At 36.6% G+C, this 20,884-nt stretch overlaps 4 protein-coding genes across 4 annotated transcripts; all 4 read right to left on the reverse strand.

The window, feature by feature from the left end:
• Nucleotides 1–628: 628 nt before the first annotated feature.
• LOC149207401 (coniferin beta-glucosidase-like) lies at nt 629–2,811 on the reverse strand. Its single transcript, XM_089393894.1, has 6 exons — nt 2,461–2,811; nt 2,255–2,370; nt 1,625–1,877; nt 1,419–1,520; nt 1,199–1,308; nt 629–1,092 (listed from the first exon to the last, which is right to left on the reverse strand). Exons 1-6 carry the CDS (start codon nt 2,794–2,796, stop codon nt 891–893), a joined length of 1,119 nt encoding a protein of 372 aa, XP_089250020.1. The 5' UTR covers nt 2,797–2,811; the 3' UTR covers nt 629–890.
• Nucleotides 2,812–2,916: 105 nt separating this feature from the next.
• On the reverse strand, nt 2,917–4,775 carry LOC149207402 (coniferin beta-glucosidase-like). The gene is made up of 6 exons (XM_089398027.1): nt 4,440–4,775; nt 4,234–4,349; nt 3,604–3,856; nt 3,397–3,499; nt 3,178–3,286; nt 2,917–3,071 (listed from the first exon to the last, which is right to left on the reverse strand). Exons 1-6 carry the CDS (start codon nt 4,773–4,775, stop codon nt 2,954–2,956), a joined length of 1,035 nt encoding a protein of 344 aa, XP_089254153.1. The 3' UTR covers nt 2,917–2,953.
• Nucleotides 4,776–4,785: 10 nt separating this feature from the next.
• LOC149207403 (coniferin beta-glucosidase-like) lies at nt 4,786–6,709 on the reverse strand. Its single transcript, XM_089398028.1, has 6 exons — nt 6,386–6,709; nt 6,180–6,313; nt 5,540–5,794; nt 5,335–5,435; nt 5,116–5,224; nt 4,786–5,009 (listed from the first exon to the last, which is right to left on the reverse strand). The coding sequence occupies exons 1-6, from the start codon at nt 6,707–6,709 to the stop codon at nt 4,892–4,894; spliced, it is 1,041 nt and encodes a 346-aa protein (XP_089254154.1). The 3' UTR covers nt 4,786–4,891.
• Nucleotides 6,710–16,726: 10,017 nt separating this feature from the next.
• Nucleotides 16,727–17,516, reverse strand: LOC149207404 (uncharacterized). The gene is made up of 2 exons (XM_089398029.1): nt 17,505–17,516; nt 16,727–17,263 (listed from the first exon to the last, which is right to left on the reverse strand). The coding sequence occupies exons 1-2, from the start codon at nt 17,514–17,516 to the stop codon at nt 16,727–16,729; spliced, it is 549 nt and encodes a 182-aa protein (XP_089254155.1).
• Between the last annotated feature and the right edge of the window lie 3,368 nt (nt 17,517–20,884).

The following is a 20,884-nucleotide window of genomic DNA, read 5'->3' on the forward strand; positions in this document are numbered from 1 at the left end:
AGAAGTGTGGCAGGGGATTGTAAACTGAACCGTATAAAGCTGCCAAAAGAATTGCGAACTTGTTTTCAAGACAATTGTTGCTTGAGAGAGTGAGACTGAAATATAGCAGAAATTTCAAGCAAATCAAATACTTCCCAGACCTTCAGAGTCGATACAACTGAGATAGGTACAATTTTTAGGAGACACCATTATACCAAATACAACGCAACGTAGGTTACCACGGTTAAAGAGAGGACATCATAACGAAACAACGAATTAAACATGGAACCGTCATTTCTAAAGGAAACAATGGTACCTAAAGCTGTTCGAAACGTTCAAAGGAAGGAGCAAAATGTCATTTATAAGAAAATAGTAAACTTCGTCCACAACAACGCTACTTATGGTGGAAATTGTTGGGAAAACCACCACAAGAAAGGAACAAAAAATGGGAAGGCTAGAAATGCAATTATCTTTGCCCTTGAAATGTTTGCTAAAAGGAGAAGAGAGTTCGAAGGAAATTAAAGAACTCAAAAGGCAGTCCTGGGAGTCATCATTGCCCGATTTGAGAGAGCTTCCATTTTTTGAAAGAGTTGTTTTAATTGCACCTCCCCTCTCCATTTTGTTAAAGCTCTTTAATATATGCATAGTAATTTTTAAAAAGATATAGGATAGTACAACGATTTAGATAGACACATGTCGCATATCGTGCAACTTTTTTGTTTTTTTCAATGTTCTTACTCTGCAATTCCCTCGAACATCTGAATGGGGTTTTCTGCATTTTGGAATAGATCGATGATTTCTTTGTAATGTGTGTCACGGTGGATAGATCCAAACACAACATATTTGCTTGCAGGATTTTGGGTAGAGTTGCAGGAAAGTGTGCGCTTTGATTAGCAAATAGACAACGCAGTCTAAATGCTGCTGCTTCTAACACTTCCCTGATCGTCGTGCTGAAGAAATTGCCTCAACCATTGAGCCGAGAGCTTGGGATACCTCTTTTGATCAGAAATGAAATCCACGTGATAAAGACCAAATCTAATGGTATACCCAAATGCCCACTCAAAATTATCCAGAAGAGACCACACAAAGTACCCTCGAACATCTGAGCCATTTCTGTGTTAACACACGCATAAATGGTCATCAGTTTAATCAGTTAAACAAATGAAATTCAGTAAAGGCCAATAGCAAGATAATGAAAATCGTGAAAATTTGATCTTACTTGATTGCTGCAGTAAGATAACTCAAACAATCTCCATGAAACCTTATTCTCCTCACATCGTTTAGATTTTCTTGCAGAGTCGACGAGGATTCCTCAGACTCTGGATAGCCTAGAAGGCAAAACAGAGAGATAAGATAAGTACATACTAGGGTTTGACAACCTTCGGCTCAGTTCTTATAGAAAAACAAATCCTCTGAGATATTTACATAAATTTTTTATCGTTCTCTGTGATAATAATAATCGGGTTGTCATAGAATTCTTTTACATACTCCACAATTTTCTGAATTCCATGAGGTACCACAAACAAACCATCCATCGCTGTCTGGGAATCATATAAAAATGGAGGAATTGCATGAGCCATTGGCCAAACTGTACTGCAAAAATCACAATTTTTTTTTAAAGAGGTCAAGGACTGGATATTCATACCCGTTCTCCGATGGAGACTCCGTGGCGCTCTCCAGTCAGATAAACCCTGGATTCTGGATATAAATATTGCGTGTTGTCGGGGGAAAGGGAAGGAGTGCTTGTTGCATATAAGGTTGTATAGTGATTAATACCCATATAGTCGAATGATCCCCGAAGTTTCGCAGATAGTTCCGAGGATATGGAGGGTAAGCGCGATCCTAATCTTTCACGCATTTCTTGTGGATAATCTCCAAAAACAATTGGATCCAAAAACCTGCAAACCGTGTAGAAATTAATTTCAACAATTAATATGAAATCCCATTAGCCTTTTTGAGAGAGATCATTCGGATTTTCCACGGTAGAATATGAATTTTTGTGGACGTTTCCACAGTAGAATATAGAATATGAATTTGGTCCAGGTTGGTCCTGATGGTGGAATTTTTTTGGATTCTAAATCTCCACAAAATTCATATGGGATTTGAAAAATAATTCATATTAGGTTTCGAAAGCTCGACAAAATTCATATTCTACTGTGAAAATTCCTAATGATCTCTAAAAAAAACCATAATCTATTCCCATTAGCCTTTGCTATCACAAGGGATACATTAATTTTAAACAGACAAGGGTATAACTCAAAGTCATGGCACTCACCATCGGAGATTGAAGGATAAAATTCTGTCAACAGCTGATCTCTCTTCTGGAGAATCTTCCAAGGGTTCGTACCACGGCGCGCTCATAACTAACCCTATAGATCCTCCTTGAATTTTCTGCACACAAATGCTCCGCTCTGATTCAAATTTGACAAACTACATTCACAATATTTGGCGTTATTGTAAGTGCGTGAAAAGATTCCTGACCTGATATTTCTCCCTATATTTCTCCACTGCAGCTGTGTGGGCGAGAAAAACGTGATGTGCAGCTAGATATGGCTCTGCTGACGAGCAATTCCCTGTTATGCACAAAGAATTGGCGTGAGGGGCAGCACACCTCGTCGGTGGAAATATTCCGACGGTGTATCCCAACGGCACAAACAGAATGATTATTCTAAGAGCTACTGTGCACGTCTCTTCCAAACAGTGATACACAGGCCATTGGCACAAAAGAATTATTAAAAAATGCGGAGCTTCAACAAGATCAAATTCCTTATCAGCTGCGAAGCTGGCGGTGCGTCCGTCCAGCTTCCGCTTTCTCATTAACCGTTTAGTTTCGCTTCCTCATTAACCTTTCACCGTTCAGTTGAACAGTTTTAGATCAACGATCACAGTTCATTCAATCGTCTAACACCATAAATCGACGGTCAACAATAGAACACGGCGGCGGCTGGGGCAATTCATTTCAAATGGGAACGCCTTACGGCGTAAAAATGAAATCCACGTGATAAAGACCAAATCTAATGGTATACCCAAATGCCCACTCAAAATTATCCAGAAGAGACCACACAAAGTACCCTCGAACATCTGAGCCATTTCTGTGTTAACACATGCATAAATGGTCATCAGTTTAATCAGTTAAACAAATGAAATTCAGTAAAGGCCAATAGAAAGATAATGAAAATCGTGAAAATTTGATCTTACTTGATTGCTGCAGTAAGATAACTCAAACAATCTCCATGAAACCTTATTCTCCTCACATCGTTTAGATTTTCTTGCAGAGTCGACGAGGATTCCTCAGACTCTGGATAGCCTAGAAGGCAAAACAGAGAGATAAGATAAGTACATACTAGGGTTTGACAACCTTCGGCTCAGTTCTTATAGAAAAACAAATCCTCTGAGATATTTACATAAATTTTTTACCGTTCTCTGTGATAATAATAATCGGGTTGTCATAGAATTCTTTTACATACTCCACGATTTTCTGAATTCCATGAGGTACCACAAACAAACCATCCATCGCTATCTGGGAATCATATAAAAATGGAGGAATTGCATGAGCCATTGGCCAAACTGTACTGCAAAAATCACAAATTTTTTTTAAAGAGCTCAAGGACTGGATATTCATACCCGTTCTCCGATGGAGACTCCGTGGCACTCTCCAGTCAGATAAACCCTGGATTCTGGATATAAATATTGCGTGTTGTCGGGGGAAAGGGGAGGAGTGCTTGTTGCATATAAGTTTGTATAGTGATTAATACCCATATAGTCGAATGATCCCCGAAGTTTCGCAGATAGTTCTGAGGATATGGAGGGTAAGCGCGATCCTAATCTTTCACGCATTTCTTGTGGATAATCTCCAAAAACAATTGGATCCAAAAACCTGCAAACCATGTAGAAATTAATTTCAACAATTAATATGAAATCCCATTAGCCTTTTTGAGAGAGATCATTCGGATTTTCCACGGTAGAATATGAATTTTTGTGGACGTTTCCACAGTAGAATATAGAATATGAATTTGGTCCAGGTTGGTCCTGATGGTGGAATTTTTTTGGATTCTAAATCTCTACAAAATTCATATGGGATTTGAAAAATAATTCATATTAGGATTTGAAAGCTCGACAAAATTCATATTCTACTGTGAAAATTCCTAATGATCTCTAAAAAAAACCACAATCTATTCCCATTAGCCTTTGCTATCACAAGGGATACATTAATTTTACACAGACGAGGGTATAACTCAAAGTCATGGCACTCACCATCGGAGATTGAAGGATAAAATTCTATCAACAGCTGATCTCTCTTCTGGAGAATCTTCCAAGGGTTCGTACCACGGCACGCTCATAACTAACCCTATAGATCCTCCTTGAATTTTCTGCACACAAATGCTCCGCTCTGATTCAAATTTGACAAACTACATTCACAATATTTGGCGTTATTGTAAGTGCGTGAAAAGATTCCTGACCTGATATTTCTCCCTATATTTCTGCACTACAGCTGTGTGGGCGAGCAAAACATGATGTGCAGCTAGATATGGCTCTGCTGACGAGCAATTCCCTGTTATGCACAAAGAATTGGCGTGAGGGGCAGCACACCTCGTCGGTGGAAATATTCCGACGGTGTATCCCAACGGCACAAACAGAATGATTATTCTAAGAGCTACTATGCACGTCTCTTCCAAACAGTGATACACATGCCATTGGCACAAAAGAATTATTAAAAAATGCGGAGCTTCAACAAGATCAAATTCCTTATCAGCTGCGAAGCTGGCGGTGCGTCCGTCCAGCTTCCGCTTTCTCATTAACCGTTTAGTTTCGCTTCCTCATTAACCTTTCACCGTTCAGTTGAACAGTTTTAGATCAACGATCACAGTTCATTCAATCGTCTAACACCATATTCATTTCAAATGGGAACGCCTTACGGCGTAAAAATGAAATCCACGTGATAAAGACCAAATCTAATGGTATACCCAAATGCCCACTCAAAATTATCCAGAAGAGACCACACAAAGTACCCTCGAACATCTGAGCCATTTCTGTGTTAACACACGCATAAATGGTCATCAGTTTAATCAGTTAAACAAATGAAATTCAGTAAAGGCCAATAGCAAGATAATGAAAATCGTGAAAATTTGATCTTACTTGATTGCTGCAGTAAGATAACTCAAACAATCTCCATGAAACCTTATTCTCCTCACATCATTTAGATTTTCTTGCAGAGTCGACGAGGATTCCTCAGACTCTGGATAGCCTAGAAGGCAAAACAGAGAGATAAGATAAGTACATACTAGGGTTTGACAACCTTCGGCTCAGTTCTTATAGAAAAACAAATCCTCTGAGATATTTACATAAATTTTTTACCGTTCTCTGTGATAATAATAATCGGGTTGTCATAGAATTCTTTTACATACTCCACGATTTTCTGAATTCCATGAGGTACCACAAACAAACCATCCATCGTTGTGTGGGAATCATATAAAAATGGAGGAATTGCATGAGCCATTGGCCAAACTGTACTGCAAAAATCACAAATTTTTTTTAAAGAGGTCAAGGACTGGATATTCATACCCGTTCTCCGATGGAGACTCCGTGGCGCTCTCTAGTCAGATAAACCCTGGATTCTGGATATAAATATTGCGTGTTGTCGGGGGAAAGGGGAGGAGTTCTTGTTGCATATAAGGTTGTATAGTGATTAATACCCATATAGTCGAACGATCCCCGAATTTTCGCAGATAGTTCCGAGGATATGGAGGGTAAGCGCGATCCTAATCTTTCACGTATTTCTTGTGGATAATCTCCAAAAACAATTGGATCCAAAAACCTGCAAACCATGTAGAAATTAATTTCAACAATTAATATGAAATCCCATTAGCCTTTTTGAGAGAGATCATTCGGATTTTCCACGGTAGAATATGAATTTTTGTGGACGTTTCCACAGTAAAATATAGAATATGAATTTGGTCCAGGTTGGTCCTGATGGTGGAATTTTTTTGGATTCTAAATCTCTACAAAATTCATATTCTACTTTGGGATTTGAAAAATAATTCATATTAGGATTCGAAAGCTCGACAAAATTCATATTCTACTGTGAAAATTCCTAATGATCTCTAAAAAAAACCACAATCTATTCCCATTAGCCTTTGCTATCACAAGGGATACATTAATTTTACACAGACGAGGGTATAACTCAAAGTCATGGCACTCACCATCGGAGATTGAAGGATAAAATTCTGTCAACAGCTGATCTCTCTTCTGGAGAATCTTCCAAGGGTTCGTACCACGGCGCGCTCATAACTAACCCTATAGATCCTCCTTGAATTTTCTGCACACAAATGCTCCGCTCTGATTCAAATTTGACAAACTATATTCACAATATTTGGCGTTATTGTAAGTGCGTGAAAAGATTCCTGACCTGATATTTCTCCACTACAGCTGTGTGGGCGAGAAAAACGTGATGTGCAGCTAGATATGGCTCTGCTGATGAGCAATTCCCTGTTATGCACAAAGAATTGGCGTGAGGGGCAGCACACCTCGTCGGTGGAAATATTCCGACGGTGTATCCCAACGGCACAAACAGAATGATTATTCTAAGAGCTATTGTGCACGTCTCTTCCAAACAATGATACACAGGCCATTGGCACAAAAGAATTATTAAAAAATGCGGAGCTTCAACAAGATCAAATTCCTTATCAGCTGCGAAGCTGGCGGTGCGTCTGTCCCGCTTCCGCTTTCTCATTAATCGTTTAGTTTCGCTTCCTCATTAACCTTTCACCATTCAGTTGAACAGTTTTAGATCAACGATCACAGTTCATTCAATCGTCTAACGCCATAAATCGACGGTCAACAATAGAACACGGTGGCGGCTGGGGCAATTCATTTCAAATGGGAACGCCTTACGGCGTAAATATGTTGATCATGTGATTGACTGGTTTGTATTACAGGTGGAGCCAGATTGAGAATTCCAACCATAGCCTCAATGTATATTGTAGAAAAAGGTGCTCATGCTCTGGAACGGAGCAATCAAGAAGGTTAAAGTGCAGTGGAAGTGCTTTGGTCCTAATGAAGCTACATGGGAGATGGCGGATAAAATGCGGGCTATGTATTGTTCCATACTCATTGGTTGAGCAGATGTTTTGTTAAATGTCTTTGGTATATCTTTTTGGTACATGTTTTGGTTATGTTTGGTATATGTACATATGTATATGGATGTAAATGCCACCATGAACTATGTTATAAATATATAATAAGCGGTATGGGTGTCGTCTCATCATAGTTTTCATGTTGTCATGTTTCTTTGCTTCTCAGCGGTATGATCATTGTAAATACTGCATCAAGCTATGTTATAAAGTTCCATGGGTAGTATCTTTCTTTTCAATAGTTTTGCTAAGGTATAGGTGTGGTTGACCACTGAGGACAGTGTCCCCCAAGAGGAGGGTTCCATAACATCCATGGTGAAAATTCAATGTAATAAAAGCTAATAAAGGAAAAATAATAACCACGGCTGATGGGACACTTATTCCAAGCTAAATGTTGGGAAAAACATCCTAGTGTGGGTGTTCATTGGTTTATTATGCCTAAGGAAATTGGCAAAGGAAATGGCTAAGGATTTGGAAAGGAAAAAATGAATTTTAGGCACATTTATTTATGAAAATAATGGAAATTAGGAGAAAAGGAAGGTGACAGGTCACGGGTTTCATGTGAGGAGGAAATTGAAGCAAAATAATGGAAAATGAAAAAAATTGAAGCGTAATTAATAAAAAGGCTTCTTAGGATCCGTTGGTACATTTTTTCAGTTTAGTTTTGGAGATATCTCATTATTCTCTCTCTCTCTTACTCTTGGACACTTAGATTTTTCTTGGATAACTTTGGCATTAGATCAAGTAAGGAAAAGAAGGCAAGAGGAAGCAAAGGTCAAGAAAGGAAGAGAAGGATCAAGCCACTACAACAAGGTTATTTGAAGGTATCTATTTGCATGTGTGTTTTCTTTACTAGATTTGGAATGCATGGTATTGCATGTGGTTATTTATTGTTATGGCATGGGTTTTGCGAAGTGTGACATTGTTTTCAGCCTAGCCTTTCCATTTCCGGATATCCATAGTGTGATGGGGTTCTCATGTTTTGGTTGAGATGGATTACCAAATGGATTCGAATCTGAGTGAGGTAGATCTCCAAAAGAAATAACATATGGCCTAGTGATCCCTAAACTAGACTATGGATCATGGTAAATCTACTGACCTAGCGACCCCTCAACCAGATTGTGGGTTGCAGTAAAGCTAGGTATTGTGTTCCTCAGTGGAACTAGGGATCCTCTGCTGGTTAATGGCGGGATATATGGTGAGGCCTAGAGGTGGTTTCCCTTGATTAGGCATAGGAATCCTTGCTCATGAATGATGGGATATATGGTAAATCCTAGAGGGTGGTGTCTCGGTTTACGGCCTAGTAATTTATGGATCGAAGTGTGGATTACAGTAAAGCCTAAGAAACTAGGAGGCAGGAAAACTCCTAATGGTTTAGGTGGAGAAATTTGGTGGCATCCATGCTTGTTTAGGCCTATTGATCTGGTGGAGATCATGGTAAAGCCTATTATTACATGTTTATTTTTTTCGCCTAGTGACCCACTCTAGATTACAGTAAAGCCTGGTTTCTATTAACGAGGGTGAGTTGGTTTATCCTTGGGATGCCCTCGTTGTTTCTTTTCGTTCGATTCCCACATTCATGCTTGTAATATGGCACAGGGGTGAATGATTAAAGAGAGAATTGGCTGAACCATTCTCTGGTCTGGTGGAATGTTGTAGTCTCATCCCGGGTTGGCCTTTACATTCATTAATAAGAGGTTCTTTACTTGATATCTTATGTGTAAATTTATTGGTTTATATGTGGATTCAATGGTTGATGTATTCTTGATATTTTTGTTGTTATTATGTTGTTTATAAGCATGTATTATAACTGTGATGATGTATGGCTCTCCTCATGTTTGTATTTGTAAATGAATGGATAATGTATCTATGACCTAATATATGATAATGTAGCTAATGATATAATGGAAAACAACTTCTTAGTGACTCTTCAATAAGTATGAGACCCCTATGCTCAGATTTGTTGTTTAAACCTGTAGATTACATATTTGTCACATGTTTGACAAAAATTTTGTCATGGCTTGTAGGGGTCCAGTCGAGCACTTGTTTAAGTAATTTCATTTGTAACATTATTCACTTGCTATCTTTCAGTTCTACAAGTGTCATTGAGTTATGGGTAGTGACTTGGGATCTAGGCCTAGAAAAATGGCACAAATCTCGGAGACGCAGGCACAGGTCTGAGGAGAAAATTCCCTAGACATGCATACCCATGCTCTAGGAGTGTTTGGAGCCTCTTGGTCACATGTGTGTCCATATCAAGAGAGCGTCCAAGGTTTAATGGTATAAAAATTCAGTTGGTCCCAGGGGCTGGTTACCTGAGTGGTTGGGATGGCCCCTGGGAGTTCTTTTGCTAATGTGGAAGGTCTATGTGGTGTGTTTCTGCCGATTCCACTTCCTTAAGGTTACCTATGAGGTTGAATCCCATTATAGTGGCCTCTCATTCATATTTACCCCGGTTGGTTGGTTACTTGGGTAGATGTGGGATGATGGTGTTAGAATGTTAATTTTTATTTATTTATGTAAAAGTTAGTTGAATTTTTACTATTTCATGTTATAGGAAAAATCCAAATCTTCTTAGTCATGGAGATCAACCAATTATAAGTGATTGTGAGTTCATACATGTTGCATCCAGGATAAAAGAGGATAGTTATCAGCCCATTCTTCGTAATCTAGTAGATGGAAAGAGTTATGGCCAAGTATTGGTTCATGATGTTGTTGTAGGAAAACTAACATATGAGGATAAAGATGCAAAAGGAGATAGATAACATCTATCAAAAACCACAAACGTTGATCAATTATCTTATAGATTTATGTTCAAACGAAGGAGATTGGGTTTTGGAATTCTTCTCCGGTTCAGGTAATTTTTATGATATAAAATTATATTTCAATGTATATATTTTTAATTTTTATATGTTTATGCTAATTTAGTTAGTTATTTCTGTTGTACTTAATGATTAGGTACAACACTAGGATGCTCCTTACAAAAATCAAGAAATTTCAAAAACATTGAAAAAGACTCAGTCCAATGTAATTTTATTAAGTAAAGAATTAATTTTATTAAAGGTATTCCAAATGAAATCCAAGAAGTTGGCTTGAGTAAAGGGGATCTTAATCAATCACATGTGGCAAAAAAGGAAAAGGAACCTCAACCACCGTCAGATGGAATGATAGAAAAAGGATACTTCGGGAGATTTATAGACATCAAAGATCCAATAGGAGAGGAAAATGACCAAACTAAAGCACATAACACTATGGAAGAAGAAAATAATGAAGCTGAAGAAGATGATGAACATGGACTATATGATATTGTTGATTAAATTTAAGTTATGCTTGAAATCAAGCTCAATTTTGAGAACTATTCTTTAGTTATACTTGTAATGTTTTGACTTTGAGATTTTATGATCAAAATAAGTACTCAATTATTGTTGTTATATGTTTAATACTTTTATTATTTGATTTTCACTGTAATTTTTAGGTGAATCATTATATTTTGAAAAAAAAACTTTGGAAATTATTATTTTTTGACATAAAATTCACAAAAAAAAATATATATTTTGTAAAACTTTTTTTGCTCAAAACTTTCCCATATAAATCATTTATTTGAGATGTCATTTTAAGCCAAAAGGCCCCGAAGTTTATAATTTTTTTTATTATATCTATATTAAAAATGGGTATTTTTTTTGTCAAATGTTTAAAATTATTGCTTTCTTAGTGACAATTATTTGATGTACTTTGAAATATTGATTAATGATACACAAATATATGTAAAATCATGACTTTAAAATATTGACATTTCTTTTTTAAACTATACAAACTACAATAATTATTTCATTACAAAAAATTTTGAAAACAAAAACTTGAAAAACACTTACAAAACAACCATCTCAGGGAAGAAGAAGAAGAAGAAAAATAAAAATACTAAAAAAATTGTTAAATAACCAACATTTAAAATATAATTATCCATACTAAATACCTAAGAAAATTTAAAGTGTAAAAAAGAAGCCCCTCCAAAAGAGGAGTTGATGTTACATCAACACTTTTCAAAATTGTCATGAAAATCACTAACATTTAAAAAATAATGTCCATACTTAATATATAAGAAAATTTAAAATTCAAAAAATATGCTCGAAAAAAAAATTGATGCTACATCAACACTTTTCTAAATCAGATGATCTTTTGCAACCTCTAAAAAAATCAGAACTTAGTAAAATTCATGTTAAGTTGGCAACTTTGTTTATCATCTGCCATGCAAAAAATTGAAGTAGCCAAGGATCATTGAAAAGGTTAATAAATCATAGGTTTCATCCTCATGTCTTCCACAAAGTGGATCTTGTGCTTCTATAAAACCAATCTCATGATACAGTAGGTTCAAGAAAGTCTAAATCATTGTAGTAAGGACCTTACATTATCAAATAATGTCTACGAAAGGTGGGATATTTTCATTTGGGAGATAGAAGGGGAAATTCTTCCTAACCTCTTAAATGTGCACTACATAAATAAATTTTACCCCTATTCCTTTCTTCTAAGAGTGTTCATTCATCGCGTATATAGTTTAGATAGGGTTTTATATTATGTATGTAATTTTTTCATCTAATAAATTGTTTTCTAGTGTCACTCAATTTTGCTACATTAATAATGCCGATGGTGTGAGGTTTTATTCTTGGAATATTACCTCAATAGATTGGTCCATTTTTACCCCTTATCTTTTACTTGTCCATGATGGTGACATTTGGATTAGACATTTCACCAATAACTAGGATGAATATGATGGTTTGATTGATTTCTTAACCAATTACCTTGAGTATCACATTTGTAACCTTTGTGTTTGTCTTTATTTCCAAATTCTCATCATGTAGTTTAATGTCACTTATCATGTGCATAACCCTTTATTTTCCATGAAATATTTAAGAGTTAAAGTTTTGGTGAAATCATTCCAATTGGTTTCATTTAGTGACATTCCTAGAATCCAAAATCCTTTCATAAAAAACATTTTGAATAATACTTTATATTTGCATTTAGCACATGCATGTCTAAGAAGATAAGTTTTTCATCCATATATAATTTACCATGCATCACAATTCATAATTATCTAACCGCACTATAAATTTACATTAGACATATAATTTTAAAAACTACATCTAATATATATACCAGTTTTTAAGAAATATATATTCCATATGAGGAATATACATGTTTTTGTCCTTAAGGGAATATTAGACAATAAGGATTGAAGCCATTATAAAGATCCACTCATTATGATCACAACATATCACATGCAGGAATTTAAGTCAGATGGGGAGGATAACAACATTTCTCCCAAGAATACAAGCTACATCCAGTTGACGCATGCAGATATCATAAAAAGAAACATAAGAAGTTGTCATCATAGAGTCTAGCACTCTAGAATTTATTCCATACTCATAGTGTGTTAAAAACAAAAATTAGGTGGCATAATTCACATCGATCCCTAACTAGCTTATTTCCCCATTCCCATTGGATGGAGGGTCATGAACAAAGGGTACTATTCTCCCTCAACTAAATATATGACACACTGGTCAACTATCAGCAACCTCATCATAATAGTGTGCCACTCAAGTGCTAATGTACTACATGCACCTACATTAGGATCATTTAACTCATGGCACTTGTGCTATCACACCCCTCTGAGAAATTGGTCTAGTCAACATCATATACCCTCAATGATTTAGTGTTATGATGCATCAATGTCAACCCTTTGCCTTAGTCTAAATAATATTATTTATATATTATTAACCGTCCCTAATAAAATGCACGATTAGTGGCATTTATTAGCACAATATCTAGAAACAAATGTAGTAGATGATTAATATTGATATTTAAAATATCATATGCTATGTATGTAATTAAATAAAATGAAAAATAAAAACCATTTTGGACGCAATCCAATACAAATGGAAAGGGGAGCTTTATATCACCTTGGTTTTTCATACCCTCATATAACCTTCAATGTGGATTGGAAACATGACCTAATGTGCAAGGGAATCTAGGTAGAATATGTTTCCCTAGCCTCCACCCCCTCCCCATATCAATAATTTCCCCTAACAGTGCATCCTTGGATCTTGAGGGTAGATATGTGGTGATATAGGGTGAACATATTCTCAAAGAAAAAACTATAAATCAATGTCACAAAATAAAAATTACCTCTTATCACCCTATGATAGGAAGCTAGTTAGAAGTTTAGCATGATCGATATAACATACCCATACATAATAAGTCCCAACTATCATGCTCTTAATGAGCATAATCAAAACCCCTAATATATTGTGTGGAGAATGATCTACCACTAAGAAAAATACTAACACAACCCTATCTCATGTCAACAATCACTCTAGATATATTATTTTGATTGTGCCATCTTTGACCTTATCATTTTGATCACTATGTGCTAATACCAATCTAACATATTAGAAATTTTATGCAAGCACCATCAACAATTTTTTATTCCAAATGAAAAACTCTCTTTATACATCTTGTACCTTATTTATACCTCCCAAATTGGAGTGGGATATTACAACAAAGAATATTTTGGATTTTTTCAAGTACGTGAGATTGAATGTAGGGACTTGCATTCGATGATTTTGTAGCATCTTAACTAGGTTGGAATTTATTATATGTAGTACATGGCGATTTTTTTTTAATCAAATTACTCTAACCATTAATATTCCACTTTATATTCAGATGGGGCTTCATCTAATGTTACATCCCATGGGAGTTTACTACCACAAACCCTCACCATCACTTTCAATCCATTCATAAAATATCACTCCACCTATCCACCTTACACTAATCTAAATTATAGTAACCCTATTTGTTACATCTATTATTTCTAAATATGGTATTGCTACATTTATTCTGGCTACATCTATAGTTGTTGCATGCACTTCTGTTGCATCCCAACAACTACATTAGATCAAGGTATGCAACTAATGACTATGTCTCCCATTATGGAAGGTCAATATCTATTATTACTTGAGAAATTTGTGGGGATATTATTAGTCGTTGAAATATTTATCCATAATATATCAAGTTTATTTTACAAGTTTTGTAAGTTTCATTAATTTATTCATATAACTATTGTCGGGATGCATTATAGAGAAGCTTTGGTTATGGAGGAGGGAAATTGTCTTGACAGTAGCAATCCCATTTATAGTGAATTATGTTGTATAAAACTCTAATCATATTTTATAAGTTTGTTAATTAATAAAATTGTGGGAAATAACTTAAATAAGTGGTGTTTCCATTCTAGTCTCCAAAAATATTTACTACTCCTCAATGAAAGAAGACACAAGTTTCCTTAAGATTTAAGAAGAGGAATATCATATTTAAGTATGAACCTAATTATTGTGAAGGCGGTTCAAGTTAGTGAGTGACCCATTATGTATATTGGTAGGAGGTGACCAATGTGCATTTTGGGCATGTGGTGCATTGCGTCTTCAACATGAGTTGCTATTATTTTCCCATTTCGATCAGATATGTCATTTTGTTTCTTGGGTATGATGTACTATTCTATAAGAAATGTACATTTGTATCAATTTTCAAATGAAATACATGGATTTGGACATGTATAATAAATTGTTTATGGCTTAATTTTTAATAATACTTTGTTATTATTCATTTTTTTGTTTATTTGCATTTCATGATAAAAACCATAAAGTAGACTAGGCATCATGTTTTCTACCCTAAAACCATTATTTTCTAGCTTTAACATGCAACTATTACAATGTTGAAATTTACTCACCCCTGTAAGAAATCTACACCAGTAGATTAGAGATAATACTAGGGAAAATATCCATATATTCTCCCTTGATTGGGGTATTTTTTATTTTCCAACTCACCCCACTTCTCATAGTTTACACACACACACACACACACACACACACACACACACTATTTTCACAGTAGGTTGGAATCCTGCGTTTATACATCAAGAGTAGACCATCAACTTCCACTAATAGTTTTAGGAATAACATAGTTTTTCACTCCTATATTTTTACTCATTCAATGCAATTTTAACCCTTATTTTTTCATTGGATCAAGACACCTTTTTTTTGGGTATACTTGTAGTCATTTAGCATAGTTTTCATCCCCTGATTTTGCATAGTTTTTCATATATGGTTTTCTCTTAGTCTAAGTAGTACTCCTACAAGGTCTTTTTCAACAATTATTTTTTTGATATTGTATTTTAATGCACTTTTTGAAAAATGGTGTAGATAGAGGAAAAGCTCCCTAAGGCTCCTAACACCTTTCTCTTTTACTATTTCTCTTTGTTGCATTAAATATTTATGTCTCAATATACTATGTGAAAAACCATATCATACTGTAATAGCCCTTATACTCACACTAAATTATAGAACTTTAGATGAAGAAAACACTCCCTTGTTGCATTAGTATTTGTCCTTGGCCTCTATTTTTGTTTGATACTCTTATCTTGGCTTCTCTTATTTCGATTGATGCACCTCTTCTTCATCTCCTAACTCTTGATTATTTAGAGTTAGAGTATGCCTTTTATTTCAAAATCAAAATTTTACAAAGTTAAAGAAAATAATCTCCTTTATTTCCCACTACTCTACTTGCTCAATTTGAAATTACAAGTATAAATAGTCCTAGGTAGGAAGAAGTAGGAGTTTTCATAGGTTAATGTAAATTTGTAGATGCATATTAATCTTTAGAAATATCATTGAGGAGAACAAAAACTTCACTTTGCTAAGTATTTATCATAATTTTTTATTATCATTTACATTTAAAATCTCATTAGTTGTTATTTCTTCTATTTTGGGCATTTATTTTCAATATTAATTACACCATTCGTTCATACACTTCACTCCTTGATCATATGCATGGGTCATGACCCTAGGTCAAGCCTAAAATCAACTACTTAATTTAACGCATTAAGTTCCTCCTTTGGGGGAAAAAGAACTTTGTAGCTAAGTTATGGTTGTGTGGAAAGAAATCTAAATAATTCACTACAAACACTCACATATAAAACATAATAGTTGACATTTTAGGGAATTAAGAAAATTATTTTGGTAGAAATCACTTTGAACCATACTTGTTGGTTCAAAACACGTCTTGATGATGAACCACACTTGTTGGCTCGAAACGCGTCCTGATGATGAACCACACTCGTTGGTTTGAAACACGTCCTAATGATGAACCACACTTGTTGGTTCAAAATGCGTCACCCAAAAAAATATCTTATGTTATTTCTACCGAAAGACTTTGCTTAATTCATTATGGATCACAGAAGCTTGAATATAGAAATTTTAGGGAATTATAAATCATTTCATTTGAATATAGTTAAGAACCATTGAATCATAGGTGTGCACTTTGGAGTGGATAATACCACATGTTTTGATTGTGGATATATTAGATACTTGGCCTTGATGACAAAAAGCGAAATACAAAAGGAGAGTCTAATTCCACAAGTCTTGCGCCATCATGCAAGGCCATGGCGTTTATTCTTAGCTCACATCTCTTTTTTCCTGCTACTATGTAATCTATTTCTGAGATTTTCCAAATTTTATGGGTACAAACAAATTGATTTAACAAAAGGCAGTAAAACATGACAGCTATCTAATTTAAGGAATTGGATCCCATGATTCTTGTCCTCCTCTAAGTAAGGCTCCAGCTGTAAGGAGGGCTGCTTTGTTGGCTTCGATGTCCGCCTCCTTATTATTCGCTCTCAACACATGATAAAAATTCAACTTCTGGAAAGAGTCTCTAAGATCTGTTACCCTGAAAATCAGCCTTGCTAGCCTTAGATCCGTTGGCTTAGAATGAGTCACCATAATGTTAATTATTACCTGGGAGTCCCCAATTACATTTTCCTCCCCGATGTTCAGCATTTTCATAATCTTGAGTCCTTGGAAAAGGGCCAAAGCCTGAGCTTGAATGCTAGAAGCTATGCCCAGGCCCCAGGCGAAACTGTGTATCCTTATGCCATTTGGATTCAAAATGACGCCTCCAGCTCCAGCTCTTCCTGGATTGGCCTTTGCAGCCCCATCAAAAAAGAGGGAGAATCTCTGCTGATTTGAGGCCCAATCCTTGAAGTCATTTGCTGAAATTCTTATTTTCCAATCTTTGAGGAGGGAGACACTATTAGCACTATTTTGGAACTGGAATTCAAGAAACGAGCCCCAATCTATATCTTGCTGGCTGAGATTTAAGTCATCTTTAATATCTCCCAAACTCACTTTAAGCTGGCTTTTAATCTTAGCTACCACAAGCTTGACCTCCTATTCATAGCTTCTAAAAATCCTTTTATTTCTCTCAAGCCAAACCTGCCAATAGATTATTTTTGGGAGAGCAGTCCAAGCAACTTTGATAATTTTGTTTTTTGGGGGAGTCTCGGGATACCTTTGCAGCCATTTAGTAAAAATATCAGGGATGGAGGAAGGCAACACGAAGCTGAAACTCAGAGTTCCCAACAATTCTATCCAAATCTGCAAAGTAAAGGTGCATTCAAGCATCAGATGAACTACACTTTCCTGGTTTACCTTACAAAGGCTGCACCTTGAAGGACTGTGAAAACCGCGTTTCTGGAGATTATCATCTATCAGGATTTTGGAATGACATAGCAGCCAGCTGAAGAAGTCGATTTTAGCCAAGGTGGGATAATGCCATATCCCTTTCCAAGGCTCAAGGTTTGTAGCCACATGGGGATGCTCACAAAGCTTGGCGTAACCTTGAGCAACATTGTATCTGCCAGTCAGCATACCCCATCCTCTTATGTCCCTTTTTCAAGCCAGCGAAGGAGACAGGCCGTGGAGCTTGGAAATCAGAATCTCATGCTCCAAAGAAAGATCTGGGGGTGTTTGAAGATTCCAGCCAGCCCAGCGTGAGTTCTGCCAAGCTGAAATGTCCCACAAAGTTCACATTCCTACCTCATTCATCCATCTATGCAGCGTTTGGAGTGAACAACAGTCTCCCAGAGGCTCATTAATCAAAATTTTATTTGTCCAGAGGTTGATCCTTTTTCCATTACCAGGAACCGAGAAAGCATGATCTTTGATGAGAGAGTAGGCTTTGCTGCAAAGCTTCAGGAAGGGCGTATTTGAATGCTTCTTAGGGTGATCAAGACAACGAGAGCGCTGGCCTTTGAAGTAATTTTTCCAGAGAGCTAATTGTGCCCAGCCAGGTTTAGGGGCAATAATTCTCCAGATTAATTTAGCTCTCATTGCTACATTATGGTAGCCAAGGTTCTTGAAATTCAAGCCTCCTTCCAATAGAGGTTTGGAGATACATTCCCAGTTGACTGGCGGAATCTTTTTCTCATTCTGCTTGCCCCCCTTCCAAAAGAATTTTTGGATGGTCTCCTCCATTTTTCTGAGAATGCTAGTTGGAGCGAGAAGGACAGAAAACTGAAATAGGGGAAGACTAGAAAAAACATATTTAATAAGGACAGACTTACCAGCAATGTTAAGCCACAAATAACCCCAGGCAAGCAGCTTGTTCTTGAATTTCTCAAGTTGGGGGAGCCAATCTTTGCTATAAGCTTTTTTGAGAAAAACCGGGAGGCCCAAATACTTGAAGGAAGTCCAATTTGAGGATGCTGCAAAACCAAAGGTTCTAGAAATGGAGTTTAGCAAGCTGGAAGTGGTGTTCCAGCAATAGATATGACATTTTCCTTTGTTTAGGCTGCTTCCTGAAACCAAGCAGAACTCATCCAAAGCTTTTTTAAATCTGGAGGCAATAATCCCAGAAGCTACTCCCAATAGCAGCGAGTCATCCGCGAATAGGGCATGATTAATAGTTTTCACACCCCTTGCAATATAGAGTCCAACAATATCCTGATCTGCTCTTTTTTTGTCTAGGTAAAAACTGAGCACAGAAGCTTGAAGAACAAATAAAAGAGGCGAGAGAGGGCACCCCTGCCTGAGCCCTCTCGTGGATTTGAAAAAATCGAAAGCTCTACCATTAATTAATGGGGCAATCCAAGGCTCCGAGATGCAAGCTCGAATCCAATTTATAAAATTCTCACCAAAACCAAGTTTATGTAAGACTTTCAGCAGAAAACTATGCCTAACTATGTCAAAAGCATTTGCTAAATCAAGTTTGACAACCATACCTTTTTCATTGCAACTCGAGCTTCAATGAATTGCCTCCTAGACCAAAATGAAGTTGTCCACAATCTGTCTACCTTGAATGAATCCTCCTTGGCTTTCCAGAATGATTTTGGGGAGCATGGGCTTGAGTCTGATAGGGATGACTTTGGTGATCAATTTGTAACCTATGTTACAAAGCGAAATCGGACGAAACCTGTTGAAGGAGTTGGCTCCCTTCTCTTTGGGGATGAGAGCAAGAAAAGCAGAGTTTGTGCTTCCTCCGATTTTCTTGCAAACTTGGGATTTTAGAACCATTTTGTAAAGATCCTTTTCCACAATGGACCAGCAAATTTGGAGGAATCTGGCTGAGAATCCATCCAGCCCACGGGCTTTGTCTGGGTTCATGGAAAATAAGGCAGCCTTGACATCATTCTTCGTGACTTTAGCTTCAAGGAGGTGATTCATTTCAGGAGAAATCAGGGAGGGGATCCCGTCCATCATCTCTAAGTTTTGATCTAGAATTATATCTTTGCTATACAAACTTTTAAAATGAAGAGAAGCTGCTTTTTTTATGTTTGCATTATCCTTGTGAATGTTGGTACCATCTTTGATTTCGGAAATGGAATTGGTACATTTCCTTGCCTGAGCTTGTTTGTGAGAAAAGGAAGTGTTCCTGTCCCCTGCTTTGAGCCAAAAACTACGAGACTTAAGTCTCCACTAATCTTCCTCAGCTAGACATGCCTTATGATAGTTTTGCTGAAACATAGCTTCTTTATCTAGAATCCCTTCTGTTATATCAGCTGTTTCGGCTTGGAGCTGATGGACTTCTAGCATATGTTGGATTTTTTTCCTTTCGTTGGCTGGATTTGGCAGAGATTTCGCCCATATTTTCAAAGCCCTTTTAACTCTTCTGATCTTTTCTTCCCAGACGAAAAAGGGGGAGCCTTTGACTGGCTTCACCCAAGTGTCCTTAACTAATTGCATGAAGTCTGATTCCTTAGCCCAGAGCAGACTAAATTTGAAAGGTATAGGTCCAAGATCAAGCTGAGACACGAGATCCAGCTTGATGGGTTTATGATCCGAAGTGCTGCATGGGAGAATATGCACTCTAGCCTCTAATCCAAGCAGAAGAAAAGAAATTTGAATTAAGAATCTATCCAATCTAGCAGCGATGTGGCTAGGACCAACTCTTTTGTTAGTCCAAGTGTACTTACCAGAGATTGGCTTGATGTCCAGTAGATCCCAGTCCTGCATAAGATCCTCTGCCCATTCCCTTGCCGGATCTCGAACAATGCCGCCTCCTCTCTTGTCTGTTGATAAGAGAGTGAGGTTGAGATCTCCTGTTATGATGATATTCTCAATATTAACTAGATCTACTTGAATTCTTATGGAGTCCCAACAGTCCTTTTTTTCCATAGCATTCACGGGGATGTACACGTTGAAGAGGCTGATTATCTCTTTTGAATCTATGTGCTGCAATTTTAGGAGTAGCCAGTGAGTATTGAGGGCTTCAGAGATGAATGTGAATTTGCTAGCATTCCAAAGAGAGCCCAACCCTCCGGAAGCCCCATTTTTCTAGCTATTATATTTTATTTTTTACATCATCCAACATCTCTCTCAGAGTGAGTAATAAATATACCTGATATTATTTGTGCAAGATATGTAATTTTTTGATATATTCATTTAAATAAT

Source organism: Pinus tabuliformis, chromosome 1_2, assembly GCF_031772625.1.
Source record: "Pinus tabuliformis cultivar Carrire ecotype Pingquan chromosome 1_2, CPIR1, whole genome shotgun sequence".
NCBI classification, from domain to species: Eukaryota; Viridiplantae; Streptophyta; class Pinopsida; order Pinales; family Pinaceae; genus Pinus; species Pinus tabuliformis.